Source organism: Pan paniscus, chromosome 1 (genome assembly GCF_029289425.2).
Source record: "Pan paniscus chromosome 1, NHGRI_mPanPan1-v2.0_pri, whole genome shotgun sequence".
Lineage (NCBI taxonomy): Eukaryota > Metazoa > Chordata > Mammalia > Primates > Hominidae > Pan > Pan paniscus.
In genome coordinates, this window is record NC_073249.2 from 37,720,098 (window position 1) to 37,746,659 (window position 26,562).

The 26,562-nt window shown below is 41.5% G+C and overlaps 1 protein-coding gene, 1 long non-coding RNA gene and 1 pseudogene across 4 annotated transcripts; 2 read left to right on the top strand and 1 right to left on the bottom strand.

The window, feature by feature from the left end:
• Positions 1-3,432: 3,432 nt before the first annotated feature.
• On the bottom strand, positions 3,433-7,263 carry LOC106634186 (uncharacterized). Its single transcript, XR_001337541.4, has 3 exons — positions 7,156-7,263; positions 5,865-5,954; positions 3,433-5,697 (listed from the first exon to the last, which is right to left on the bottom strand). It is a non-coding gene; the product is annotated as an uncharacterized LOC106634186 (long non-coding RNA).
• Positions 6,149-24,759, top strand: NEK2 (NIMA related kinase 2). Of its 3 annotated transcripts, none has more exons than XM_003814193.5 (8): positions 6,149-7,639; positions 8,511-8,728; positions 9,301-9,541; positions 11,737-11,819; positions 12,604-12,730; positions 13,681-13,900; positions 15,786-15,911; positions 19,360-20,240. In XM_003814193.5, exons 1-8 carry the CDS (start codon positions 7,544-7,546, stop codon positions 19,584-19,586), a joined length of 1,338 nt encoding a protein of 445 aa, XP_003814241.1. In that variant the 5' UTR covers positions 6,149-7,543; the 3' UTR covers positions 19,587-20,240. The 3 variants fall into 3 exon arrangements, with proteins under 3 accessions (XP_003814241.1, XP_008965051.1, XP_008965052.1); XM_008966803.5 differs by having other exon boundaries at positions 7,246-7,639; positions 19,384-20,240; XM_008966804.5 differs by lacking the exon at positions 19,360-20,240 and adding an exon at positions 24,285-24,759 and having other exon boundaries at positions 7,346-7,639.
• LOC100974869 (farnesyl pyrophosphate synthase-like) lies at positions 21,754-23,150 on the top strand (annotated as a pseudogene).
• Positions 24,760-26,562: the final 1,803 nt, after the last annotated feature.

The window sequence follows — 26,562 nt, forward strand, 5'->3', positions numbered from 1 at the left end:
TCACTCTTTACCAGAGAAGTCTTTCTACAGCACACATCTAGTAGTGCTCGTCTGCTCAAAGCTTCCACTGTGAGTCCATCACCTTCAGAAGACTGCCTCAACTCTTGGGTCTTCCTGCTCACCTGTCCATCCACCTGTCTTACAGGTAACGAACCACAGGTACCCTTTGGTCCACCAACCCAACCTGCAGGTCACAGCAGGCCTCCATGCTTTTACCCACAGTTTCCCTTCTCCTAATTCCAACTGCTCCTTTAGATGGGATTCAAGTGTCACCTCCCCAGGAACATTTGCCCTGACCCCCATGCCCTGCCATCTTTATCAGAATCTGGGTCCTCCTCTTTGCATTTTAAGCAAAGCTCTTTCAGAGCAATTATCATACTACATAGAGAGAGCTGATTTACATAGCAGTTCCAGTGAAGTTTTGGTGAGAGGGGATGGAATCACAACATTTAGAGCAGGAAGGGTTCAACAACTTCATTTTACAGAGCCCAGAGAAGGGATGTTGAAAAGTTAATGCAGACATAGCTACTTAACAAAAATTGTCATTCAGGGTCAGACCAATGACTAAACAGCCCAGTGTTCCAGTGAGGTGAAATGGATTCCCTCGGTCACATAACTCATTAAGACAGAACTACGCCAGACACGGTGACTCATACCTGTAATCCTAGCACTTTGGGAGGCCAAGGCAGGAGGATCACCTGAGGTCAGGAGTTCAAGATCAGTCTTGCCAACATGGTGAAACCCCACCTCTACTAAAAATACAAAAATTAGCCAGGCATGGTGGCAGGTAACTGTAATCCCAGCTACTCGGGAGACTGAAGCAGGAGGATTGCTTGAACCCAGAAGACAGAGGCTGCAGTGAGCCAAGATGGCGCCACTGCACTCCAGCCTGGGTGACAGAGCGAGCAAACAAACAAACAAACAAACAAACAAACACACAAAGAAGACAGAACTAGAAGAGCCTGGGAACCTGGAGCTCAAGCTCACTGCTCCTACCATCACTGTGCTGCCCCCCGATGGAAAAGGTAGGCGTGTTCTCTAAAACCTCCTAAGTCCCTTAGAAACACATTATGGTCCTGTGCAAGGTGGTTCAGGCTGCTATAATAAAATACTTTAGACTGGGTAATTTATGAATAACAGAAACTTATTGCTTACAGTTCTGGAGGCTGGAAAGTCCAAGGTCAAGGTGCCAGCAGATTCAGTGTCTGATGAGAGCCCGTTTCTCACAGATGGCATGCTCTATGTGTCCTCACATCATGGTAGGGCAAACACGTGGCAAACAAACTCCCTGGGGCCTTTTGTATTAATATAAGGGCACTAATCACTCCCCCAGAGGCTCCAACTCTTAATACCATTACCTTGGGGGTTAGCTTTCAACATACGAATTTAGGGAGGTCACAAGCATTCAGACTCTAGCAGGCCCCACCGTCCATAATTAGTTTTAACATTTGTCTTATCACATTTAGGTGATGAATATTCTTAGAGATAACAAATATCCTGAATTTACAAGTAACAGGAAAAAACATGGAAAATTATGAATGTCTGTTTTTGTCTGAAAGTTTATCCTTATATTGAAAAGAAATATGTTTTTCCCTAATTTGTACCCTTGGGTATAAATTCAAAACTATTCCCTTTTAAAATGTGATGGAGCTCTTAACTAAACACTGTTTGGTTTCAAAGATAACTTTCTTTTCATCATATCCTCCAGCTGCCTGCCATTTAGCTGAAGCTGTCTCTCAGTCTACATCTTGTCCTGTTTATCTCACGTGGTATGTGGCTGTTAAGAACAGTCTGCCTAACACCTCATTCTTTGTTCTAGAACGTGGTTATTTGTTGAGCATATAGTATGTCATGCATCTTTTTTTTAAAAGCATCTCTTAGCTTCTGATTGTTATAAACAAAGAATCTCTCCTTTTTTCTTTCTAGAAATCTTTTTTAATCACTCAAAAGAATTGCCATAATCCCTGACTTCAAATTGCTTCAAGTAATTGTGGAGATAAGACTTATACACAAATGTCTTGTCTGATTTTAAATCCTACACATGCAAATCTGGGGATTTCCTGTAGGGACAGGCGGAGTAGTGCTGCCGCGCAGGCGCCAGCTCCTCGTTTATTATGCAGTGATGTACAGCCCTCTAGTGGGTCTTTAATGCAACATAAAAAAACGAAGCTGAGGGCAATGAAGTATGGCTTTGTTCATTCATCCATTCATTTGATGTACAAGTGCTGGGTTCCTGCTTTGTTCCAGGCACATTTTAGGTGCTGGGAATACTGCAGTAAATCAAACAAACAGCAACAAAATCAGATACATTAGTTACTGGAGACTAAGAAGATGGAGAGGAGAACAAATTTGGGATGAAGATCAGGAACTTGATTTTTGGCACATTAAGTCTGGGATGCTCATTAATCTTCAAGTAGCTTCTTTTAAACATTAATTAGGTGCCGGATGCAGTGGCTCACACCTGTAATCCCAGTACTTTGGGAGGCCGAGGCGGGTGGTTCACTTGAGGTCAGGAGTTTGAGACCAGCCTGGTCAATATGGTGAAACCCTGTCTCTACTAAAAATACAAAAATTAGCCAGGCATGGTGGCCCGCACCTATAGTGCCAACTACTCGGGAGGCTGAGGCAGGAGAATCTGTTGAACTCGCGAGGCGGAGGTTGCAGTGAGCCGAGATGGCGCCACTGCACTCCAGCCTGGGTGACAGAGTGAGACTCTATCTCAAAAAAAAAAAAAGAAAAGAAAAAGAAAAAGAAAATTAAAATTAAAATTAATCAGGCCAGGCGTGGTGGCTCACGCCTGAAATCTCAGCATTTTGGGAGGCCGAGAGGCTTGAGCCCGGGAGTTCAAGATAAGCCTAGGCAACTTAGTGAGACCTCATCTCTACAAAAAGTTAAAACAATTGGCTAGGCATGGTGGTGTGCACCGGTGATCCCAGCTAAGTCAGGAGGCTGAAGTGGGAGGATTGCTTTAAGCCCAGGAGGTTGAGACTGCAGTGAGCTGTGATCGTGCCACTGCACTCCAGCCTGGGCCATAGAGTGATACCCTGTCTCAAAAAATAATAATAATAGTAATCAGTGTCTCTATGGACATGTACAGAGTGCCTGTGGGAGAAAATGCAAGTGCAAATACTCTCTTATTTGAGATTTCACCAAATTTAAATGAAAACTGACAACATGAGCACAGTTAGCAAGAAAAGTGTGAAGACAGTGAATTAGACCATGGGTGTGGGGAGAGTGGTTATAGAGAAGTTCAAGGGTTGGCCCCACTCTTATAGAGTTGCTCATCTTCTTTCTCTGTTTAAATGGAATCATCTCAGTTCTTCGTTTCTTTTCTTCTTAATTCTTGCCACAATTTGTCACAGTGGAGTTTCTCTGTGTACTTAGGTTACATCCATCTCTTCCACCTACAGGACTATATGTCTGTCCTATTCACTGTGGTATCCTCAGCATCTGGCACCTGGCTGAGCCTCTATTTATACTTGTTGCAGGATGAATTTTCCATTTAATAAGGCAGATAAGATACATGCACATGAGAAGCTAGTAATATGGCCTAGTATAATTCTAAATGAGTAAAAACACAGTTGATTACTCTTAAGAGTAATTAGAAGATAGATCATAGTGGGTTGAAGTCAATCAGGAAAAATTTCAGAGAAGAAATTGGGCATGAGCTGAGACTTAAAGAATGGATGGAATATGAAGGAAAAAGGAAAGAAGTTATAGGGGAAAGGATGTTCCCTGTAACCTGTCCCTGTTTGACTCCCACATGCTTCTCATCTCCCAGTGTCTCTTTCTATTCTAGTGTCTAGTGGTCTCTGCTGGGCTGTCCTGCCCTCACTCATGATGCGGGCTAACTCTGGCCAACCTTTAGGGTTTGTCATGTGAGTGATTCCTATGCTACCCCTTTTTTTTTTTTTTTTTTTTTTTTTGAGACGGAGTCTCGCTCTGTCGCCCAGGCTGGAGTGCAGTGGCGCGATCTCGGCTCACTGCAAGCTCTGCCTCCCGGGTTCATGCCATTCTCCTGCCTCAGCCTCCCGAGTAACTGGGACTGCAGGTGCCTGCCACCACACCCAGCTAATTTTTTGTATTTTTAGTAGAGGCGGGGTTTCACCATGTTAGCCAGGATGGTCTCGATCTCCCGACCTCGTGATCCGCCCACTTCGGCCTCCCAAAGTGCTGGGATTACAGGCTTGAGCCACTGTGCCCGGCCTTTATTTTATTTTATTTTTTTGAGACAGGGTCTCGGTCTGTTGTGCAGGCTGGAGTGTAGTAGTGCGATCTTGGCTCACTGCAAACTCTGCCTCCCAAGTTCAAGCGATTCTCCTGCCTCAGCCACCCAAGTAGCTGGGACTACAGACGTGCCACCACACCCAGCTATTTTTGTATTTTTAGTAGAGGCAGGGTTTCACCATATTGGCCACACCCAGCTAATTTTTGTATTTTTAGTAGAGGCGGGGTTTCACCATATTGGCCACGCTGGTCTTGAACTCCTGACCTCAGGTGATCCGCCTGCCTCGGCCTCCCAAAGGGCTGAGATTACAGGCATGAGACACCACACCCAGCCTCCTGTGCTACTCTTTATTATTGTCTTTGTGGCTCCACTGTCTTTTTTTAAATGAAAAGCCAGCATGTCAATACCTATCATACCTGGGCCATAGCAAGTGCTCAATAAATACTTGTTAAATGAGCATATGTGCGTAGGAGCCACATTCCATACTCTTGGGATGGCTCCTTCCCAGATATTTAGTCTCTGCCTAGAGCTGGGGCATTTGGCAATTGAGTACTTGAGCGCCCACTCAAAATCCTTGCATAATTATTAATAAGGGGCTTTCGCAGATTTTTATTTAACGAAGCTTTATTGCATGCCTTCTCTATTACAGGACTTATGCTGGCTATAAGCAGTTCGGAGTTCAGCTACTGTGAGAGCCATGTAAACAAATAATGATAAGTTTTGATTTATGTATAAAGTGGTCTATGAACACTGTAGATGGAGGATTGACTGTCCAAGTACGCCAGAGAGGCTTCTCAGATTACAGGAGAGAAAGTTGGAATTGAATCTTGAAGGACACGTTATGTCCTCTGGGCAGACATGACTGGAGTGGATAAGGGAGTGGAGTGGGTTGGACAGTATTCTAGACAAATGCAATCACAGGTGCAAAGATGATGGTGGTGGTGAGGAACTGAGAAAGTGTGCGTTTAGAGCAAAAGCAGAAGTGGCCAGAGAGAAGGTGCAGGACTGGATTTGGGGCAGGATAACCAAACAGCTCTTTTTTTTTTTTCTTGAGACGGAGTCTCACTCCGTCGCCTAGGCTGGAGTGCAATGGTGTGATCTCCACTCACTGCAACCTCTGCCACTCGGGTTCAAGCGATTCTTCTGCCTCAGCCTCCCGAGTAGCTGGGATTACAGGTGCCTGCCATCGCGTCTAATTTTTGTATTTTTAGTAGAGACGGGGTTCACCATGTTGGCCGGGCTGATCTTGAACTCCTGACCTCGTGATCCACCCGCCTTGACCTCCCAACGTGCTGGGATTACAGGTGTGAGCCACCATGCCCGGCCAGGGCTCTGTCTTATACAGTTTCATGTTGCTATAATAGGATGCCACAGACTGGACAATTTATAAACAATAGTTTATTTGGCTCACGGTTCTGGAAGCTAGGAAGTCCAAGATCAAGGGGTAGCATCTGGCAGCAGCCTTTTCTCTGGGTCAAAAAATAGCGGAAGGCATCACATGGTAAGAGAAACAGCAAGGGAAAGCCAAAATGCATTTTTATAACCAACCGGCTCTCAAGATAACCCACTCCTGTGATTACGTTAATCCATTCGTGAGGGCGTAGCCCTCATAACCCAATCAATTTAAAGGTCTCACCTCTTAACACTTTTGCATTAAGAATAAAGTTTCCAACACATGAACTTTGGGGGATACATTCAAACCACAGCAAGCTCTATGGATACCAATCTGTAAGAGGCACAAAAATAAAAAAAATGATGCTAATTAACACAGCCACTTGCAGTTCCTTACATAACTTTTGAAACCTAAATTGGTCCTATTCCCCTGAGGTAAGACAGTGCCCTTGAATGTTAATTTAAAAATTCTCCTGGTTGGCAATTCCAATTATCTTATGTTATATTCAGGGCATGTAATAAGTCCCTTATTTTTACATAAAGAGCTTTTAAATTCTTATTAATAGAAAATCAGGTGTCTTTTAATCCTTTGCTGAACAGATATTTAAAGAAAACTGGCCTGTTCATGCATTTCCAAATTATTAGCTTTCTGGTAATGTACATATTCCTCTAACAAGCCCTGGATGGAGGCCTCTAAGTCCTCCTTCCCCGGTAAATATGGGGCTGTTCATTTGGCTGGGTAAGCTGAGAACGTTGGTTTGTGTGGGTGCGTAAAAGAGAATCTGTGTTCAATGAAGTATTGTCAATAGGGTTAATTATGTATTTGGCACACATAAACGGGACAAGACGTGTAAAGTACTTGGTAGGAGAGCGACTGTATTTCTTCTTTTTTTTTTTTTTTGGAGACTGGGTGTCACTGTGTCGCCCAGGCTGGAGTGCAGTGGCGCACGGCTCACTGTAACCTCTGCCTCCCGGGTTCAAGCAATTCCTCATGCCTCAGCCTCCCAAGAAGCTGGGATTACAGGCCTGCAACCCCATGCTCTGTTACTTTTTTTTTTTTTTTTTCATTTTTAGTAGAGACGGGGTTTCGCCATGTTGGCCAGGCTGGTCTTGAACTCTTGGCCTCAAGCAATCCGACCGCCTCGGCCTCCCAAAGTGCTAGGATTATAGCCGTGAGCCACAGCGCCCGGCCTAATTTTCGTATTTTCAGTAGAGACGAGGTTTGCCCTGTTGCCCAGGCTGGTCTGAACTCCTGGGCTCAAGCGACCCACCCACCTCGGCTTCCCAAAGTGCTAGGGTTACGGGCGAGCGTGAGTCACCGCGCCCACCCGGGAGTCTGTATTTCTAATTTGTATTCAGCTCTCAGCATATCCTCAACGTGACCCCACCCAGGTTCAGGGTGCTGGAACCTGAGCGAGGAAGGCGTGTGCCGGGGAGAGTAGGTAGTGTGAGGGGCCAGAGTGCAAAGGTCAGAAGGCATCTGGTGGAAGCGGTGTGCAAAGAAGCCTGAGGGGAGGTCCTTAGATCTCGGTTACCTTGGCGATCTCTACCAGAGGGTTAGAGTTGCCGAGAGGCGCCAGCTGCCGCTTCCTTTCTCCCGCCCTCCGTTTGGCTTAGCTCGCCCAGTTCTCCCACAGGTTAAAAGCAGACGCCGACGCGGTTGCCTAGTGACACTTTTCCCAAAATGCCTAGGGTATTGTTGTGTTCTTCTTAGCCAATCAGAGAGGCGAAGCGGGCCCACCGCCTGCCAATAGACTGCAAGATCAGGGCCCGCGACGGTTAAACGGGGCCCAAGGCAGGGGTGGCGGGTCAGTGCTGCTCGGGGGCTTCTCCGTCTAGGTCCCTGGAGCTCCTGGTCCCTGGAGCTCCGCACTTGGGGGCGCAACCTGCGTGAGGCAGCGCGACTCTGGCGACTGGCCGGCCATGCCTTCCCGGGCTGAGGACTATGAAGTGTTGTACACCATTGGCACAGGCTCCTACGGCCGCTGCCAGAAGATCCGGAGGAAGAGTGATGGCAAGGTGAGCGTGGGACCTACCCTGCGCCTGCCCCTGCTTAGGTTTCGTCGCCCCGGGGCGAGCGCCCTGCGCCACCGAAGGGAACCGAGAGGGCTGAGGAAATGGGTGCCCGGAAGACTAAACCGTCTTTCCTGGGTCTGCATCTGACAGCCTGTCCTGGGTGGCTTAAAGGATGGGAGACCGCTTCTTTTGATATATGTATTTCCATCTTTTCCCGTTTCTCTCCCCATTTCTCTCTTTCTCCTGCTTTGGCTTGCTAAGGACCTTCCATTGGTGACACGTAACTAATTCCTGAGCTGTTTTTAGAGCTCTAAGAGTGGCCCTCTCTCAGGCACAAGAAAGGGGCAGGACTACCAGAACCCGAAGCTTTGTATCTGCAGTCAGACTCCCTCAAAATATCCATTATTAGGATTATTGGATTCATATTTCCCAATGTATATAGGTAGAACTTTTACAGAAAGTAACATTGGACAGGAAACTGCCTGGCTGCTGATGGAGGGATCTTTACCAAGGTGTCTCATCCTGGGGAAACACGACTGGGGTGGAATGGGGCAGGGACTTTGACCACCTTCACCCCAATTTTGACTATAGTACCTTTTAGCCAACTTCCCACTAATCAACTGAGGGTAGGGGTTGGGGGAGTCCTCATGTGCCTCATTCCCGTTTATCTCCCCACAACATCATTTACTGCTTAGAACTGGAGGAAGATTATGGAAGTAAACTCACAGCTCCTTAAGTTCATTGAACTAAATTAGATAATGACCTTGATTGTAGGATATAATTAAAAGAGAGGTAATTTGTTAAATCTTGGAACTTTCATTCTTTGTTTTTGAGCATAATGAGTTCATTCATACCTTGGAAATTCTTATTTCAGATATTAGTTTGGAAAGAACTTGACTATGGCTCCATGACAGAAGCTGAGAAACAGATGCTTGTTTCTGAAGTGAATTTGCTTCGTGAACTGAAACATCCAAACATCGTTCGTTACTATGATCGGATTATTGACCGGACCAATACAACACTGTACATTGTAATGGAATATTGTGAAGGAGGGGATCTGGCTAGTGTAATTACAAAGGGAACCAAGGAAAGGTAAGCATAATCTTTTAAAAATGTAAGCTGAAATTGGTCTAGTTTCATTTATTTTAAGCATCTTGTTTTGGGATCAGTAATATGGAAGAGTGTACTTGTATTTGTTTGGTAGGTCCATAGTACTTCAGAAAATTCCCGGTGAATCAACACCCATATTTTATATCAAAATAACAATTTATAGGCTGAGTGTGGTGGCTCACACCTGTAATCCCAACACTTTGGGAGGCCGATGCGGGAGGATCACTTGAACCCAGGATTTCAAGACCAGCCTGGGCAACATAGTGGGACCCTGTTTCTACAAAAATTAGCCAGGTATGGTGACATGTGCCTGTAGTCCAAGCTACTTGGGAGGCTGAGGCAAGAGGATTGCTTGAGCCTGGGAGGTCGAGGCTGCAGTGAGCCATGATCGTGCCACTGCATTCCAGCCTGGGTGACAGAGTAAGACCCTGTCTCAAAAAATATAAATAAATAAATAAATAATTTCCCTATTTGTACACTGGATAATTTATATCATCCCATCTTGGCAATGATTTTTTTAGAAGTTATATGCTGTATAACTGCTTTGGTTTCAGGCAATACTTAGATGAAGAGTTTGTTCTTCGAGTGATGACTCAGTTGACTCTGGCCCTGAAGGAATGCCACAGACGAAGTGATGGTGGTCATACCGTATTGCATCGGGATCTGAAACCAGCCAATGTTTTCCTGGATGGCAAGCAAAACGTCAAGCTTGGAGACTTTGGGCTAGCTAGAATATTAAACCACGACACGAGTTTTGCAAAAACATTTGTTGGCACACCTTATTACATGTCTCCTGTAAGTATTTCAGAATTTAGCTACTTTTTAAAACATCTTTTATTTTTGTTTTCTTGTTTGTTTGTTTTTGAGACAGAGTCTCGCTCTGTTGCCCAGGCTGGAGTGCAGTGGTGCGATCTTGGCTCACTGCAATCTCTGCCTCCCAGGTTCAAAGGATTCTCCTGCATCAGCCTCCTAAGTAGAATAGCTGGGACTACAGGTGCATGTCACTATGCCTGGCTAATTTTTGTATGTTTAGTAGAGACAGGGTTTCATCATGTTGACCAGGCTGGTCTCGAACTCCTGACCTCAAGCGATCTGCTCACCTCAGCCTCCCAAAGTGTTGGGATTACAGGCGTGAGCCACCATGCCCAGCCAAAACATCTTTTAATGTTAAGCATTCTGAAGCAGGGAAATTGAGTTTTCTGTTTGTTTAGTAATATCTAGTAGCCAAGAATTGAAAATACTGTTATATTTTTCCACATGGACCACCAGACCAATAAAGTCTATATCAGTTTTTGTTTGCTGCATGAGTTATGTGCATTAATGTAAGTATGATGAAGACAGATTCCTAGTCTAAGGTTTGCGCCGTTTGTCATCTCTCACTGGGTTCAATTTTTTGAGCATTCATGCAAATTAAAGCATATTCAGTTCAAGCTTTTATGGAATGACTATGATGCATTAAACTCAAGGATTACAAAAATGAAATGGATTTTGTCCTTGCCCTCAAGAGTTGTTTCCCAATGTGTAGGTCCTGGTTATCTGCATCAGACTCACTTGGAGTGTTTGTTTAAAATGCAGAGTTCTGGGTCCCAAACCCAAACCCAAATCCATCGAGTGAATTTCGATCTCTGGGTGGGTTCTTGAAGTCTGTTTTTTTTTTTTAATATTTTACTTTTTATTTTAGACTTTGCATTTAAGAGGCTCTGTAAATGATTCTTGTGCATGCAGAATCAGAGCTCAGGAAGTTTGCTCACTTCAGATAGCATGTTTTTACAACGTTAACTTTTTGTACATTTTATTTTTTTGTTGCCTATCCCTGAAATATCTTGCTGAGTCCACTCACCAATTACCTCTATTGCTGGATATTTTGTTTCCAACATGTTTCACCATTCTTAGAAGTACTGCTCTGCATATCTTTGTATGAATTATTCTTTCTTCCTTTTTGGTTATTTCCTTGGAGTGTAGCTCATAAAATGAAATTGCTGGGGTAAATGTTTATGGCTGTTATTAGATATTGCCTGATGGCTTTTAAAAAGTTTAAGTCAATTGTGATAGCACTAATGTGTTAGTATATGACATCTGAACAGATAAAGATGAAGAAATATTTGTTAGTATTTTAGTAGTTCACCTTTCTAGGATTTTCCAAATATTTATAAATTATATTAACAGATCTTACTATAGTATAAAACTTTGTAAATTAATGATTTTGGTTTTGACTAAAAATAGCCAGAACAGTACCATTTTCTCACTGTATCAAATTCCAAATAGAATGTTTTTAACATAAAGGACAATTATCCAGAAGTGGTTCTTGGGAAATTTGAAACCTATTCTTTTGTTCCTTTTCCCTCCTGCCCTTGTAATTAGAGTGGTTCAGCTTTCCTAAGGCACTGATTGTCAAAAAGTGGCATCAGACTCACCAGTTGGACTTTAAAACACTAACCAGCCACTAGAGATTGCTTCTATTCCCTCTGTTGAGAATAGGAGCTCTGGTAGGCTGTTGTTACTGTAGATGTGGAAGAAAGGCAAACAATAAAATAGGTAAGGATAATATTAGTTACTACTGTGATTTATGGAGTGGACTAAGACAAAATATAAATGGATAATTTAATTAGCTATTTATGTCTATATCCATTTAAATGTGGACTAGATACATATTTTGACTATTCTTAAATTTCCTCTAGTTCTTTTAAAATGGTGTTTCTTAATTTGCCTTGAGAGTAGAAGTCTCTCATATTCACCTCTGTATTGTCAGTGCCTAGTCTATACTAAGCACTTTCATTTGTGAATGGAAAATGAGTGAATGAATTATGTATGATGGAGTGTATTGGAACAAGATCATTGCCTTTTTTCCATTATAAATTTCAAGATAAAGTATAAGCTAAAAACTTTGAGGTTCTGTTTTTATCTCAGGAGTAATTTAATGTGTTTTTTAAGTTTCAAAACAAAATAAACTCTTAACACCTTCCACTTTCTTACCCTTTTTCCCTGTATAGGAACAAATGAATCGCATGTCCTACAATGAGAAATCAGATATCTGGTCATTGGGCTGCTTGCTGTATGAGTTATGTGCATTAATGTAAGTATGATGAAGACAGATTCCTAGTCTAAGGTTTGTACTGTTTGTCACATTTCACTGGGTTCAGTTTTTTGAGCCTCTGTGCTAACGAAAGTATATTCAAGTCTGAAAGAATTGTACCCTGGGTAAAATTAAGGTAGATGAACAGGCTAAAAGAAACTATTCACAAATTAAAACTATAAGCCATGAGGCTGGGTCTTGACTGTTCAAGGGTCTTGGCTGGTTAGGCGCTTTCTTATTAGATTGACACTTAGCTCACGGGAGAGCACATAGGTCAGGCAGGTAAGTTAAAGCTACTGTAAGGATGTGGAAGAAATGAAACGACTCGGGTAGAGGTCTGGGGATCTGTAGAGCAGGGAAGAGCTCCAATTCTTTTCCTTTGTACTTCTTTTCATTTTTTTTCCCTTTGAAACTATTCTGTAGAGCAGTGATTCTCAACTAGGGATAAGGAAAGCAAATTTGCCTCTTATGGGGCATTTGATGATGTTTGGATAAATTTTTAGTTATCACAGCTGGGGAGTGCTTCTGGCATCTAGAGGGTAGAGGGCAGGGAGGCTACAAAATACCTATAATGCACAGGACAGCCCCCCACAACAAAGAATTATATGACCTCAAATGTCAATAGTGCCAAGGTTGGGAAACTTATAAGAAGAAAATCCCAGAAGTAGAAACTTAAATACAAACTGGAGCTTAAGCTGTGCTTTTGATTTAGTTCCTATTGTATATTTTCATTTTTACAATTTGAAAATGTCTTCGTTGTCTTCTTCTTCTTTTTTAATCCTAGGCCTCCATTTACAGCTTTTAGCCAGAAAGAACTCGCTGGGAAAATCAGAGAAGGCAAATTCAGGCGAATTCCATACCGTTACTCTGATGAATTGAATGAAATTATTACGAGGATGTTAAACTTAAAGGTAAAGATGATAAGATGATATATTGTCTGTTTCTAGCTGTCAGTTAAGTGTCGGAGCATATATTCTCTCTTGTAGATCAATGGAGACTGAAGAAACGTTAAATATACTTTCTTAGCTAAATTTACTGTGTTAACACAAGTGAAAACATATGTAAATTTGGCAAATTGCACATCCTTGCTGGCCCACCTTCTGCGCTTTCTTTATTTCTCCTCCCACTCTGTCATGCTAACAGATGGTTGGTAGCAAGGAAAGATTGCAAAAAGAATTCAAAATCTCGTTCCCCTTGTCCTTGCCTACCTCACAGTGGCAGGTAGTGAGGGAATGGGCCAGAAATAAGAGTTTATTACTCTGCCTCTAGCTCTAATTGAGAGATTAAAGACCAGAAGAAGGGGAGGGGTGATGGAGGGCGGAGGGAGGACAGCTAAAAAGCAGAGGGAAAATCAATAAAGAGATTATGTGAAAAAACTCTGGCTATAGAATGGGGAAGGAGATGTTCTGGGGATCAGGCTGACATGAGAGAAGAAGGAAAATGCCGTAGGATCACAGACAAGGATACAGATGAAGTGACAGGATTGAGAGTCAGTGAGAGAGTATCTTGCTAAATGTAGTTTAGAAATGCAAGGGCAGTACTTCCCCTAAAACAGACCCTAGCAATGCTACCAAGCCCCAGCACAAGATGTGCCAATCTTCAGGGATTGAACCTTCTTAGAAAGGTGAAAAGGGGAAAAGGGAAAAAAGGTAAGTTAACATCTGCATTACCTTGTGGACCCAGAACCTCATGAGTTAAAACCACCAGTGAACTTATTTTTCCAAGTGTTTAAGACCTAGCCATAAAGGAGTCCTTTCTTTTGTCTTGGAAACACATTTTTGTCCTTTTATTTTAACTGCTGTCTTAGGAGGACTATTCTGTTATGCAATCTGACTATAATACTGAGTATTTTTTTCCCCAGGATTACCATCGACCTTCTGTTGAAGAAATTCTCGAGAACCCTTTAATAGCAGATTTGGTTGCAGACGAGCAAAGAAGAAATCTTGAGAGAAGAGGGCGACAATTAGGAGAGCCAGAAAAATCGCAGGATTCCAGCCCTGTATTGAGTGAGCTGAAACTGAAGGAAATTCAGTTACAGGAGCGAGAGCGAGCTCTCAAAGCAAGAGAAGAAAGCTTGGAGCGTAAGTCTGAATGGGGGTCAAAGCAAAGGAGAACTACCAAGTGGGTTATTTTGATGTGTCTGAATATCTCTTTGAGCAGAATATTTTATACATACAGATCTTATTAGAAGCTTTTGAAAAATACTTGAGAAACCAAAATATGTATTTTAGACTTTTTAATAATCAGGCTTGCTGGCATCTTCATGTTGGACATCTTTCTCTGAGATCAGTTGCTAGTTATATATTATTGGGCCTTAACTGTGATGGCCCTAATACGATAGCCTTGTATTTTACTCTAGAGTTACTTTTTTCTTTTTCGTCTCTACTGTGAATACCCTAATGTTTTCCCACTGTAAAGGAAGGTCTTAAAATTGCTGCTTTCCATAATAAAAAACCATGACTTTTGTCTTTTGAAATGGCCACTCCAACAGAATTCCAGGTCTAAAACCCTACAGTATGTAGATGAGATATGTTCAGGCAATTCTTTTCTTTTTTTTTTAACTTTTTATTTTTGAAAATGAGATGGGGTCTCACTATATTACCCAGGCTGGTCTTGAACTCCTGAGCTCAAGCAATCCTCCCAACTTACCTCCCAAAGTGCTGGGATTATAGGTGTGACCTACCACATCTGGTCTGTTCAGGCAGTTCAATAGAGAATCTAGATACAAGATATTTTAAGTCTATAAATAATACTCTGGTGGGTATTAACATTGACTTATGAGTATTAACTGATTAGATGCTAATTTAGTTTTGATATTGAAAGTGTGTCTACTCCACCAAGATGAGAGCTACTAGCAAGCATTTAGGGTTATGCAAGGTAGCTACAGAGTGAGGTTCTTCATTTTAACATCAGGAGACGAGAGATGGGGTCGTATTTGTGACCTGTCACCCTCATGACTCACCTGATTTTACTTCTGCAGCTTTATGCCCAATCCAGGCTTTAAATAATGAAATATTGTATAGTCCTGTGAGATATGCTTACTGTATAGGTACAACCTATACTTACTTGGAAACCTCTGTAAAAAATAAGAAAGCTTTTTCTTATAGCTTTCCCCAGTGTTTCATAATTTCTTTTCTTTTTTTTTTTTTGAGATGGAATTTCACTCTCGTTGCCCAGGCTGAAGTACAGTGGCACCATCTTGGTTCATTGCAACCTCCACCTCCCGGGTTCAAGCAGTTCTCCTGCCTCAGCCTCCTGAGTAGCTGGGATTACAGGCACCTGCCACCATGCCTGGCTAATTTTTGTATTTTTTAGTAGAGATGGGGTTTTGCCATGTTGACCCAGCTGGTCTTGAACTCCTGACCTCAGGTGATCCACCTGCCTCGGCCTCCCAAAGTGTTGGGATTACAGGTGTGAGCCACTGTGCCCAGCCATAATTTCATATAGCAACTGAAATCTGAATACTTTCTGAATTTGGGGCCATGAATAAATAGTAACCTTTGTTATTAATACTAATCCTATGAACTACCACCTAACTGAATTGTGTTTTTTTTTCTTTTGTTTGGGTGTGGTCATTCAACCAGAAGAAGGAGATTTTTGTACTGTGAGGCCAGATCATGCCCTGAAAATTAGCTGTTGCTTATCTTCAGTGAAGAGCAGAGATAGCTTTAGTTTTTTGTTTTCCCAAATGAGTTACTCCCACAAAAGATGACCAAAGGTTGAAGCTAACTTTGTATTTGTTTAAACAAGTCCTTTCAAGAAAATCTAAGATAACATACAGCCTACTAAAACACTCAATTAAAAACTAACATAATCAGGTTGACTGAGGCATAGTGAGAATCCTTTCCCCAAACATTGCTTATCAGTATCAGGCATGCTAGTAGTGATAAGATTGCCAAATGTAAATTGTTTTTTAGTCAAGGTCAGTTGTTAATTTTTTTTTCTTTTTCCATTCTCTTTTTAAAGAGAAAGAACAGGAGCTTTGTGTTCGTGAGAGACTAGCAGAGGACAAACTGGCTAGAGCAGAAAATCTGTTGAAGAACTACAGCTTGCTAAAGGAACGGAAGTTCCTGTCTCTGGCAAGTAATCCAGGTATGAGAATCAACTTGGTCAACAGAAGCTGGTGCTACAAATGAAGAAATGTGCACCAGTGTTGCTCCCAAAGTGGCTTAGGTAGCCCTTTTCATTTACAAATCTCAAATTTTAAGATGGATTTCATTGAATATATGCATTTCAATGGAAACAAAATTCTGTTATAGCAATGATTTATTTCCTGGGTTCATAGACCTGAGGCAGTGAGTCATAGAATTTCATGTTTGATTTTCTTTACCTTATCAAACTACATGTTTAGTAATTGATACTTATTTTTATTATCATTTAAAAAAAATTTTTTTTTTGAGATGGAGTCTCACTCTGTAGCCCAGGCTGGAGTGCAGTGGCACAATCTCGGCTCACTGCAAGCTCTGCCTCCCGGGTTCACGCCATTCTCCTGCCTCAGCCTCTCAAGTAGCTGGGACTACAGATGCCTGCCACCAAGCCCGGCTAATTTTTGTATTTTTAGTAGAGACGGGGTTTCACCGTGTTAGCCAGGATGGTCTCGATTTCCTGACCTCGTGATCCGCCTGCCTCGGCCTCCCAATGTGCTGGGATTACAGGCATGAGACACCGTGCCCGGCCGATACTTATTTTTAAAAATTAGGGCATTTACAAAACTATTGTATGTTTCAGATTTCAGAGAGATAAACTGCATTTCAAGTAAAAATCAACATTTTAATATTGCCATGCCTCATTTTTCATAGAAAGCATGGCTTAAAAGGCATGATAAGCCACCTGCAGAATAGGCTGTCACGTTTGGATCTTTGCTAACACCCTTTCAAGTTGAAAGACATATTTGTTGAAATTTGATTGTTTAATATCTACATATGTTCTCTGCATTTCCTTCTTTATTTAAAGTCTGGTATGTAGATATTCAGCTTTCTCAGGGCCCTGCCTTTGTGTGGCATTGTCCCTTCACTCTGCCGCACTGAGATGTGGTTATCGTATATACCAGTGAACCATTGTCTAACATTCTCCATTTTATAGAAACCCTCAATCTAATTTAATCGACTCTTTAAGATTATGTAAAATGCAAACTGTGAAACATCTTTTTGCTTGATTTATGACACAAACTAACTGTTAAAAGTTGTTGGTTTCAAAAATCGAGCATCTGAATTTTCAATAAAATTTAGAGTTTTTATAACTCCCTTATTCCATGTAGGACAGCATATATGAAAGCTATTATTCCCATCTTTAATAAATTGAGATGTAATGTGATCAATTTAGTGAGCATTGGCAGCATTTTGTAAATGGAACAGACAAAAAACCCTACTTAAGTTAGATTGATGATCACAATAACTTTGTAGTGAATAAGTGATGGAAAGAAATGAAACTACTGATAGAAGTAAATGAAACAAGGATTATATGAAACTTTGGCTTCATCTCTGTTAAAATACCTTCTTTTTTCCCAATATTGCAGTCTACCATTTCAATATTATAAAAATATTTATTTTGGCTTTTCATAGATTCCACACTGTCATCCATAAAGACAAAATAGACTTAAATCATGATTAGGTGATAAAATGAGGAGAAAATTTTACCTGGATGAATTTCATGCATCAAACCCATTGCAGAGAATTACTTAAGACCCTGTTGGGGATGGCTCTTCGGTTAAAGAGTTTATTTACATTTGCCCTGATAGTCTTTGAGCAAAAGATGAAAATAGCTAAGTAAGGATGATGTGTTTTACTTTACAGGATACACAGATAAGTATGGGAATCTACTTATATGTGAATCATGGCAAATATTTCAAATGAGCCATAGGAATCAAGTATCCACTGGGGCAAGCAGACATTTTAGGGTATTGAGTGCTGAAAGTAGTGAACACATCAGAGCTATAAGATAAGCATCATAGCAGTGGGGAGCGGGTACCATTCTGAACTCAGGGCAGTTGGAAATATCCTCTCCCCATCCTTGGGCTATAAAATCCACACATGAGGAAGCCATCACAAGTATATTGAAATCATCACAGCAGGCAGCAGTGTCTTTTTTTAAAGCTGTTCTTTTCTTACTTGATGAAATATTCATTCTTCTATTTAATGGAAGAATTTTAAAAATGTTTTTAAAACACTTTCTTTCTTATAAAACTGTCCCATTAAGAGCCAAGTGTGGTGGTGCACCTATAGTCCCAGCTACTCTGGGGCTCAGGCAGGAAGATCACTTAAGCCGAGGCGTCCGAGGCTGTAGTGCACTACAGCTGCACCTGTGACTAGCCACTGCACTCCAGCCTGGAAAACATGGCAAGACCCCATCTCAGACAGAAACAAAAACAAAATAAAACTATGCCATTAGTAAGACAATGTTGACTTACAAATGTAAAGGTATTTGTGGTAATAAGAAGGTGGATAGAGTTGAAACAGTGGAGATAAGGTCTAAAAGCAATCCAGTTTGCTTTGAAGCAGAAGCGACGTATGAAGCGGGAAGTCACAGGACCCTTGGAAGGCAGTGCATCTGTGTGCCAGCCTTTCCTATTTCTTCTGCCTGGAGCACTCTTCATCCAGACAGCCCTGTGGCTTCTTACTTCAGAAATGCTGTATGAGGCTTTGTATCATTACACCCACCACCCAGCATGTCCCTGTTTCCAGGGCTATTTTTCCTAATAGCACGTATTACCATCAAATATTTCCCACCAGTACTTGTTTATTTGTGTTTGGTTTATCTCCTCCTACTAGAATAGGGCCTTTGTTTGGTTCACAGTGGCCCATCCTATGAGCTCAGTAAATATTCGAACATATTTCCTTTAACACCAAGGAAAAATAAAAGGATTCTAGAATCTGTAAGCCTCCAGCCCCCAGTAATTCTGTCAGCAGTTAATAGTGTTGCCACTTTAAGTAAATATGATTATTATTTATTTTTTCCATGTAAAGAATAGTTTACAGTTTTTACTACTCTTACTTGATTTACCTTTTCCACACTGAATTTGTTTAGATTTTTTGGAAACAGATTTCTCGTCCATTAAGATGCTTTAAACTAAGTGTTCTTGAACATTTAACCAAAACTGTAGGTGTTCTCTATTAAAAAAAAAAAAAAAAAGCAAAGACAAAAAAAACCTCTGCTTCTATACTTTTCTGTAGGTAAGGTGTTCTGCATAGAATGGCAGTTATTTTCAAGGACAGAGAGATAAATAACATTGATTTCCAAAAGTTTTATGTTGTCCATAATACTCAGTGTGTTTAAGAGTAAAATTGATTGTTGGTTGTTAAGAGAATAAAACTTATGTTCCTTGAATTTTGGCACATTCCAATATTATTTTTTCAATGCTGTGGATTAAAAGGCTGATTTCTGCTAGTCCTACACCCCTAACCTCCTATCCCAGAGAAAATAAAACAGGCACCTAGATTTCAAATGTGAGCCATAAGAGCAAATACTTTTTGATAAGTATAAGTATGAAGGAGTTGAACTCTGTTCAAGTAACTCAAAGCCCTTTTTCTTTTTCCTTCTAAAGAACTTCTTAATCTTCCATCCTCAGTAATTAAGAAGAAAGTTCATTTCAGTGGGGAAAGTAAAGAGAACATCATGAGGAGTGAGAATTCTGAGAGTCAGCTCACATCTAAGTCCAAGTGCAAGGACCTGAAGAAAAGGCTTCACGCTGCCCAGCTGCGGGCTCAAGCCCTGTCAGATATTGAGAAAAATTACCAACTGAAAAGCAGACAGATCCTGGGCATGCGCTAGCCTGGTAGAGAGACACAGAGCTGTGTACAGGATGTAATATTACCAACCTTTAAAGACTGATATTCAAATGCTGTAGTGTTGAATACTTGGTTCCATGAGCCATGCCTTTCTGTATAGTACACATGATATTTTGGAATTGGTTTTACTGTTCTTCAGCAACTATTGTACAAAATGTTCACATTTAATTTTTCTTTCTTCTTTTAAGAACATATTATAAAAAGAATACTTTCTTGGTTGGGCTTTTAATCCTGTGCGTGATTACTAGTAGGAACATGAGATGTGACATTCTAAATCTTGGGAGAAAAAATAATGTTAGGAAAAAAATATTTATGCAGGAGGAGTAGCACTCACCGAATAGTTTTAAATGACTGAGTGGTATGCTTACAATTGTCATGTCTAGATTTAAATTTTAAGTCTGAGATTTTAAATGTTTTTGAGCTTAGAAAACCCAGTTAGATGCAATTTGATCATTAATACCATGACATCTTGCTTATAAATATTCCATTGCTCTGTAGTTCAAATCTATTAGCTTTGTGAAAATTCATCACTGTGATGTTTGTATTCTTTTTTTTTTTCTGTTTAACAGAATATGAGCTGTCTGTCATTTACCTACTTCTTTCCCACTAAATAAAAGAATTCTTCAGTTTCCCTGTATTTATGTGTCTTGCATTTGTTGGTCTCTTAGTTGATGGGAGTTGTGTTTATGATTTGTAGGTCTTCATTGTAGGGTACAGAAGGAAACATGGATCTGATGCTCAAGGGAGTGGCATTCCAGTCCTAAACTGTATGGCGCTTTACCTCCCATCTCATTAATCCATGTGTGTAAGCCAGTGGTCCTTAACAGGGTGATTTTGCTCCTCAAGGGACGTTTGGCAATGTCTGGGGGCATTTTTGATTGTCATGATTTGGGGTAGGGTGCTACTGGCTGCTAGTGGGTACAGGCCAGGGACACTGTAAACATTTTACAATGCACAGGACAGCCGCTGACAACAAAATGTCAATGGGTTTGGATCATAATCCTGAATGATACAATCTCAAATGCGAAAATCCTGAAAGACCAAAATCCCTAATGTCTTAAATCCCAAAAGATCAGAATCCCTAATGTGTGAACTTCCAAAATCACAATCCTGAAAGATTAAAATCCCGGATGTTAAAATCCTGAAAGCCAAATTTGAGGTTAGGGATTAGTGCCGTTTCAGCTGTATACAGGATAATTGCATCATGTTAGGCAGAACTATTACCTTGTTATTGTCTTCATTTGGAAATTAAGTATGGTTTAAGAGATGTGGATGGATATCGAGTTGATAAGGGGTGAACTTGTTGATTTATGTGTCAACTTGACTGGATTAAGGAATCCCTAGAAATCTGGTAAAGCATTATTTTAGATGTGTCTGTGAGGGTGTTTCCAGAGGAGGTTAATATGTGAGTCTCAGTAGACTAGGTGGGGAATATCTTTCCTCAATGTTTAGTGTTTTGAAGATCATAAAAGTGACTTTTCAGGTGAAAAGTACAAGAAATCTCTCCTGCCAAATTATTCAGTTATGTACAAATTCTGCTCCTTCATGAATAGTGCCACGCTTGCCTTCAAAAAATGCCCTTTGTCAGAGAATAAAATTCGACAAGCTGAGCAACCTTGTGAACCAAAGACACTTGCTGATACTGAGGTTCCTCCAGTGTTAACAAAACTCATTAACCAAACTGTTCTTGGTTAGGGATTTGACTGTTGAAGAAGATAGACTGCTTATATTTACCACTAAATCTAACAGAAAAACTACCGCATGTTTCATCTTGGCTAGTGAACGGCACTTTCAAAACTATCCCCACTGGTTTTTATCAACTATACATGATTCATGCCCCTGTTGGTTCTGAAGATTCTAGAACTTATCTAGTCATTTAAACAATTATTTGAAGATTTGCTGCACTTTGCAGAAGAAAATAGCTTTCGATTGAATCCCCAAACCATAACAACAGATTTGGAATTAGGTGTGATCAAAGCTTCTAAAAGTGAATTTCAAAGTGTTACCGATAAAGTTTGTTTTTTTTCCATTCAGCCCAATGCATTTGATAGAAAATTAGATGAGTAGATAGGCCATGAGATACAGCAATGACAAAAACTTCAGTTTAGAAGCAGGAACCTGCATCCAGGAATAGAGCCCTTTGCTCCTCCCTCAGAATGAATGGAGACCAAGAATCAGATGCTTATGCCCAAGAAAAACAGGATTTCATTCAGCACTTCTCCCGGATTGTTAGGGTGCTGACTGAGGATGAGATGGGGCACCCAGAGACAGGAGATGCTATCGCCTGGCTCAAGGAGGTCCTGGAGTACAATGCCATCGGAGGCAAGTTATCACCGGGGTTTGACGGTGCTTAGCATTCCGGGAGCTGGTGGAGCCAAGGAAACAGGATGCTGATAGTTTCCAGTGGGCCCTGACGGTGGGTTGGCGTGTGGAACTGCTGCAAGCTTTCTTCCTCGTGGTAGATGACATCACGGATTCATCCCTCACCCACTGGGGACAGATCTGCTGGTATCAGAAGCCGGGCGTGGGTTTGGATGCCGTCAATGATGCTATACTTCTGGAAGCATGTGTCTACTGCCTGCTGAAGCTCTGTTGTTGGGAGCAGCCCTATTACCTGAACCTGATTGAGCTCTTCCTGCAGAGTTCCTATCAGACTGAGATTGGGCAGACCCTGGACCCCATCACAGCCCCCCAGGGCAATGTGGATCTTGGCAGATTCAAGGAAAAGAAGTACAAATTGTCAAGTATAAGACAGTTTTTTACTCTTTCTACCTTCCTATAGCTGCAGCCATGCATATGGCAGGCATTGATGGTGAGAAGGCACACACCAATGCCAAGAAGATCCTGCTGGAGATGGGAGAGTTCTTTAAGATTCAGGATGATCACTTTGACCTCTTTGGGGACTCCACTGTGACTGACAAAGTTGGCATTGCCATCTAGGACAACAAATGCAGCTGGCTGGTGGTTCAGTGTCTGCAATGGGCCACTCCAAAACAGTACCAGATCCTGAAGGAGAATTATGGGCAGAAGGAGGCCAAGAAGGTGGTCCAGGAGAAGGCACTATATGAGGAGCTAGATCTGCTGGCCGTGTTCTTGCAGTATGAGGATGACAGTTACAGCCACATTATGGGTCTCATTGAACAGTATGCAATGCCGCTGCTCCCAGCCATCTTTCTGGGGCTGGCGTGCAAAATCTACAAGCGGAAAAAGTGACCTAGAGACTGCAAGGGCAGGGGGAGGAGGCTCTCAATAAATTACTGTGTAACCTTGAAAACAAAACAAAAAACTTCAGTTTAAAAATGCACTTTCCAGCTGGGCGTGGTGGCCAAGGAGGGAGGATCGCTTGAACTTAGAAATTTCATAACAGCCTGGGCAATGTAGTGAGACACTGTCTCTAGAAATATTTTTTTTTTAAGTTAGCCAGGTGTGGCGTGTGCCTGTGGTCCCAGCTACTTGGGAGGCTGAGGCAGGAGGATTGTCTGAGCCCGGGAGGTGGAGGCTGCAGTGAGCTGTGATCAAGCCACTGTACTCCAGCCTGGGAGACAGAGAGAGACCCTGTCTCTTAAAGGGCGGGTGGGTGGGGGGTGGGGGAAGAGTGTTTCCTTGTGTACAGTATGTATTAAGAGATGGGGAAAAAATGTGTCATTTGCCTGCCTTGGAATTCCTTCCAGCTGATGACATTCTAGAAACTTTTAATGAATTAAAGCCACATTTGCCTGAAGACGCCAGCAAAGTTACTGACTGTTTTGAAAATAAATATGTACATGGTAGGATAAGAAAATACACAATGGTGTTGCTGTTTGATCACCAGTATTGTTTCTGTCAAATTTGTGGCCTAATGAGTGCATGCAGAACAGATTTCTGAGTACCCAAAACAACACAGAAGCATGACACAGAAAATAGGGAAATTTAGTAGGGAATGCTCATGTCAGTGTATATGGAATCATAGAAGAATGCCAGGAAGAACAGCACCATGTAGAAAATGAATGTGAACATATTCTCCAAGTAGAGCCATGCCCTAAAAGAGAAAAAGCAGCTATTCCTCATGATGCAAGACTTTAAAATATAGTTAATGATTGTGGAGGTTGGCCAGCTCTTATGGACTATCTCCATGCAATTGCCCATAATCCATTCCTGTAATACACTTTTTCGTATGTCAAATTATCTTGTTTTTTTTTTTCTGTTTTATGTTTTTTTTCACTATTTAAAATTGTTGGCATTCTTTTTTACAATTTGCTATGCTATATAATTCATCTTCAAATCATTTCTGATACTGGAGGCATAATTTGTGTAGAGACTTAGAAAGTTCTGTTTTTTTGCAAATTTGACTCCATGAAAGTACATTGTCACAGCATTGACTGTGTGTAAGCATTGTTCCTGTACATAAAAACATTGAAGCATCCTCAGTAAGTGAAGAGGTGTCCTTTTTGTACATCTGCATTTGTGAAAGGCAAAATGTTTGAACATCTTGGCTCTTTAGGTGGCTGCATATGCAGTAGTGACCCATCCTGTTTTTGATAGATCTCATCAAAAGAATCTTAGGTTGTTATGGTATTTCAGATGACCAAAGGCATAAAGCTGGGTGCACACATTTACCAACCATGGGGATATGCATTTACATTTCCCTTCTTGACCTATTTCTTTTTTTTTTCTTTCCTTTTTTTTTTTTTTTTTGAGATAGAGTCTCACTTTGTTGCCCAGGCTGGAATGCAGTGGTGTGATCACAGCTCAATGTAGCCTTGGCCTCGTAGGCTCAAGTAATCCTCCCACTTCAGCCTCCTGTGATGGAGTCTCACTCTGTTGCCCAGGATGGTCTTGAACTCATGGGCTCAAGCAATCCTCCCACCTTGGCTGGGATTACAGGTATGAGCCATTGCGCCCAGCCCTTTTATGACCTATTTCTTTATGAATATGGCTTGTCTGTTCATTACTGATATAATTATGCAACTTTCATTAGTATATATAAATGTTTATGCTTGCACAAAAATGTATGTTATTATTGCCTATTTTATTGCATAAAGTGACCTATGAAGTATTCTGTGTTTTCATATGTTTCTCAAATAAATTCCCTTTAAAAATGTAAATACATGTAAATGTAAAAAAAAGTAAATAACTATCTTTTAAAGAATTTTTAAATTATATTTTCTGGAATTACATTTTTGGAATTCTGCTCTTTCAGGATTATGATTTTCAGGTTTTAGACTTTACGGATTTTGACCTTTTGGGACTTCAGGATTATGACATTCGGGATTATGGCATTAAAAATTGTATCTCCTGGGACTATGATCGGCTCCCAATGTCAATAGTGCCACTTTTGAGAAACCTGATCTAAGCTCAAACTTGTTGGGACATATCTCAGCCTTGAAGGAAAGTTATTTTGGATTTTGATGGATATTTAAATATGTATATATCTGACTTTTAGTATAAATTAGCAGTCTATGCTGTGCCTTTTCCTTTGTGAGATTTTCCTGGCAATGCTAGTCCTTTTAGCTTAATGAAAGAAGACCAAGTTTTAAAGGGTTAACAATAAATGAGAGGAAATAGCTCCTTTATATAGGTAGGATTATTACACAGCTGGCAGCATAGTTCCATCAAGTACAAATGATACTATCCAAACACAATCAGAAACTGATTACCAGACCTTTAATCCTAACAGAATCACCTTGACATGAATGTTGAGTATAACTCCTGGCCAGCTATAAAATTTGCAAGACCCAGTGCCAAATGGTAATGTGGGACTCTTGTTCGAAAAGCAGGAAACAAGTACCCTGAAAGGTACCTACAAAGCTTTTCTCTTTCTTCCAAGGTTTCTCTCTCTCTCTTTCTCTGCTTATTGTGATGTTATTTGCTATTTAATATTCTAAGTGAAGAAAAATTAAAAATTTAAATGATTAGCATGAATTTTACCGTTTATATCGTGCAATGCAGATTTTAAATGCAAATAGCAGAGCATTCAGCTGAGATACGGAATGAATTTCACAATTCATATTTTGTGACTCTTCTCTGCGGGTGCCTCAAGTTGACCAGAGGAGACAGACACACCAGACCCTCAGGCATCTGGGAACCCCTGACTCTGACACCTGCTCAGTTCCCCTTTCCTCGAGTCACCAGACCTATGCAATGCCAGGCCAGGAGGAGCAGAGCCTGGCATCTTCCTTTTGCACAGGCCAACAGCCCCAGCCCATGGCAGTTTGGCCACCTCCAAGGATCTTTAAACCTCCAAGCTGGGACTTTATACTTGGATCAGGGTACCTTGATGGCCCTTGTCAAGACATGGCCACCAGACATGCCATGGGGCTGCCATGGGGGAGAGGGGAAATGGCTTCAGAACAGCCGCTGCCATGACCTGCCTGGGGATGCATTGGAGTCTAGATACTCAATGCTGACCCTTCCCTTGCCTGTGCCCAGGCCCCTTTTGGTCATGGGAAGGGGAGGTTGGGTGGGGCCCAGTGCACTAGAGGGTAGGGAGGGGTCTGAGAATCATCCTGGGAGTCTATGGGGCTGATGGGAGGTGGGATCATGCATGAGAGGCCCTGAGCCACCACGCAGGCTCCCATTGTCCCACTGGACTCCACTTACAAAAGGCAAATTCAAAGACACAAGTAGTAGCCAGGCGTGGTGGCTCGTGCTTGTAATCCCAGCATTTTGGGAGGCCGAGGCGGGGTGGATCACCTGAGGTCAGGAGTTTGAGACCAGCCTGGCCAACATGGTGAAACCCTGTCTCTACTAAAAATATAAAACAAATTAGCTGGGCGTGGTGGAGGACGCCTGTAATCTCAGCTACCCAGGAGGCTGAGGAAGGAGAAGCTCTTGAACCTGGAAGGTGGAGGTTGCAGTGAGCCAAGATCACACCACTGCACCCCAGCCTGGTTGACAGAGTGAGACTCTGTCTCAAAAATAAATAAATAAATAAATATAAAGATACAAGTATTAAGAATTTCAAGACTTCAACCTCAGAG

Excerpts from the sequence above, each read along its gene's own strand:
- NEK2 (XM_003814193.5), top strand. The coding sequence starts at position 7,544 with ATGCCTTCCCGGGCTGAGGACTATGAAGTGTTGTACACCATTGGCACA. Across the intron at positions 12,731-13,680 it reads CGAGGATGTTAAACTTAAAG|GATTACCATCGACCTTCTGT; the intron begins GTAAAGATGATA and ends TTTTTTCCCCAG. Across the intron at positions 13,901-15,785 it reads AAGAGAAGAAAGCTTGGAGC|AGAAAGAACAGGAGCTTTGT; the intron begins GTAAGTCTGAAT and ends CTCTTTTTAAAG.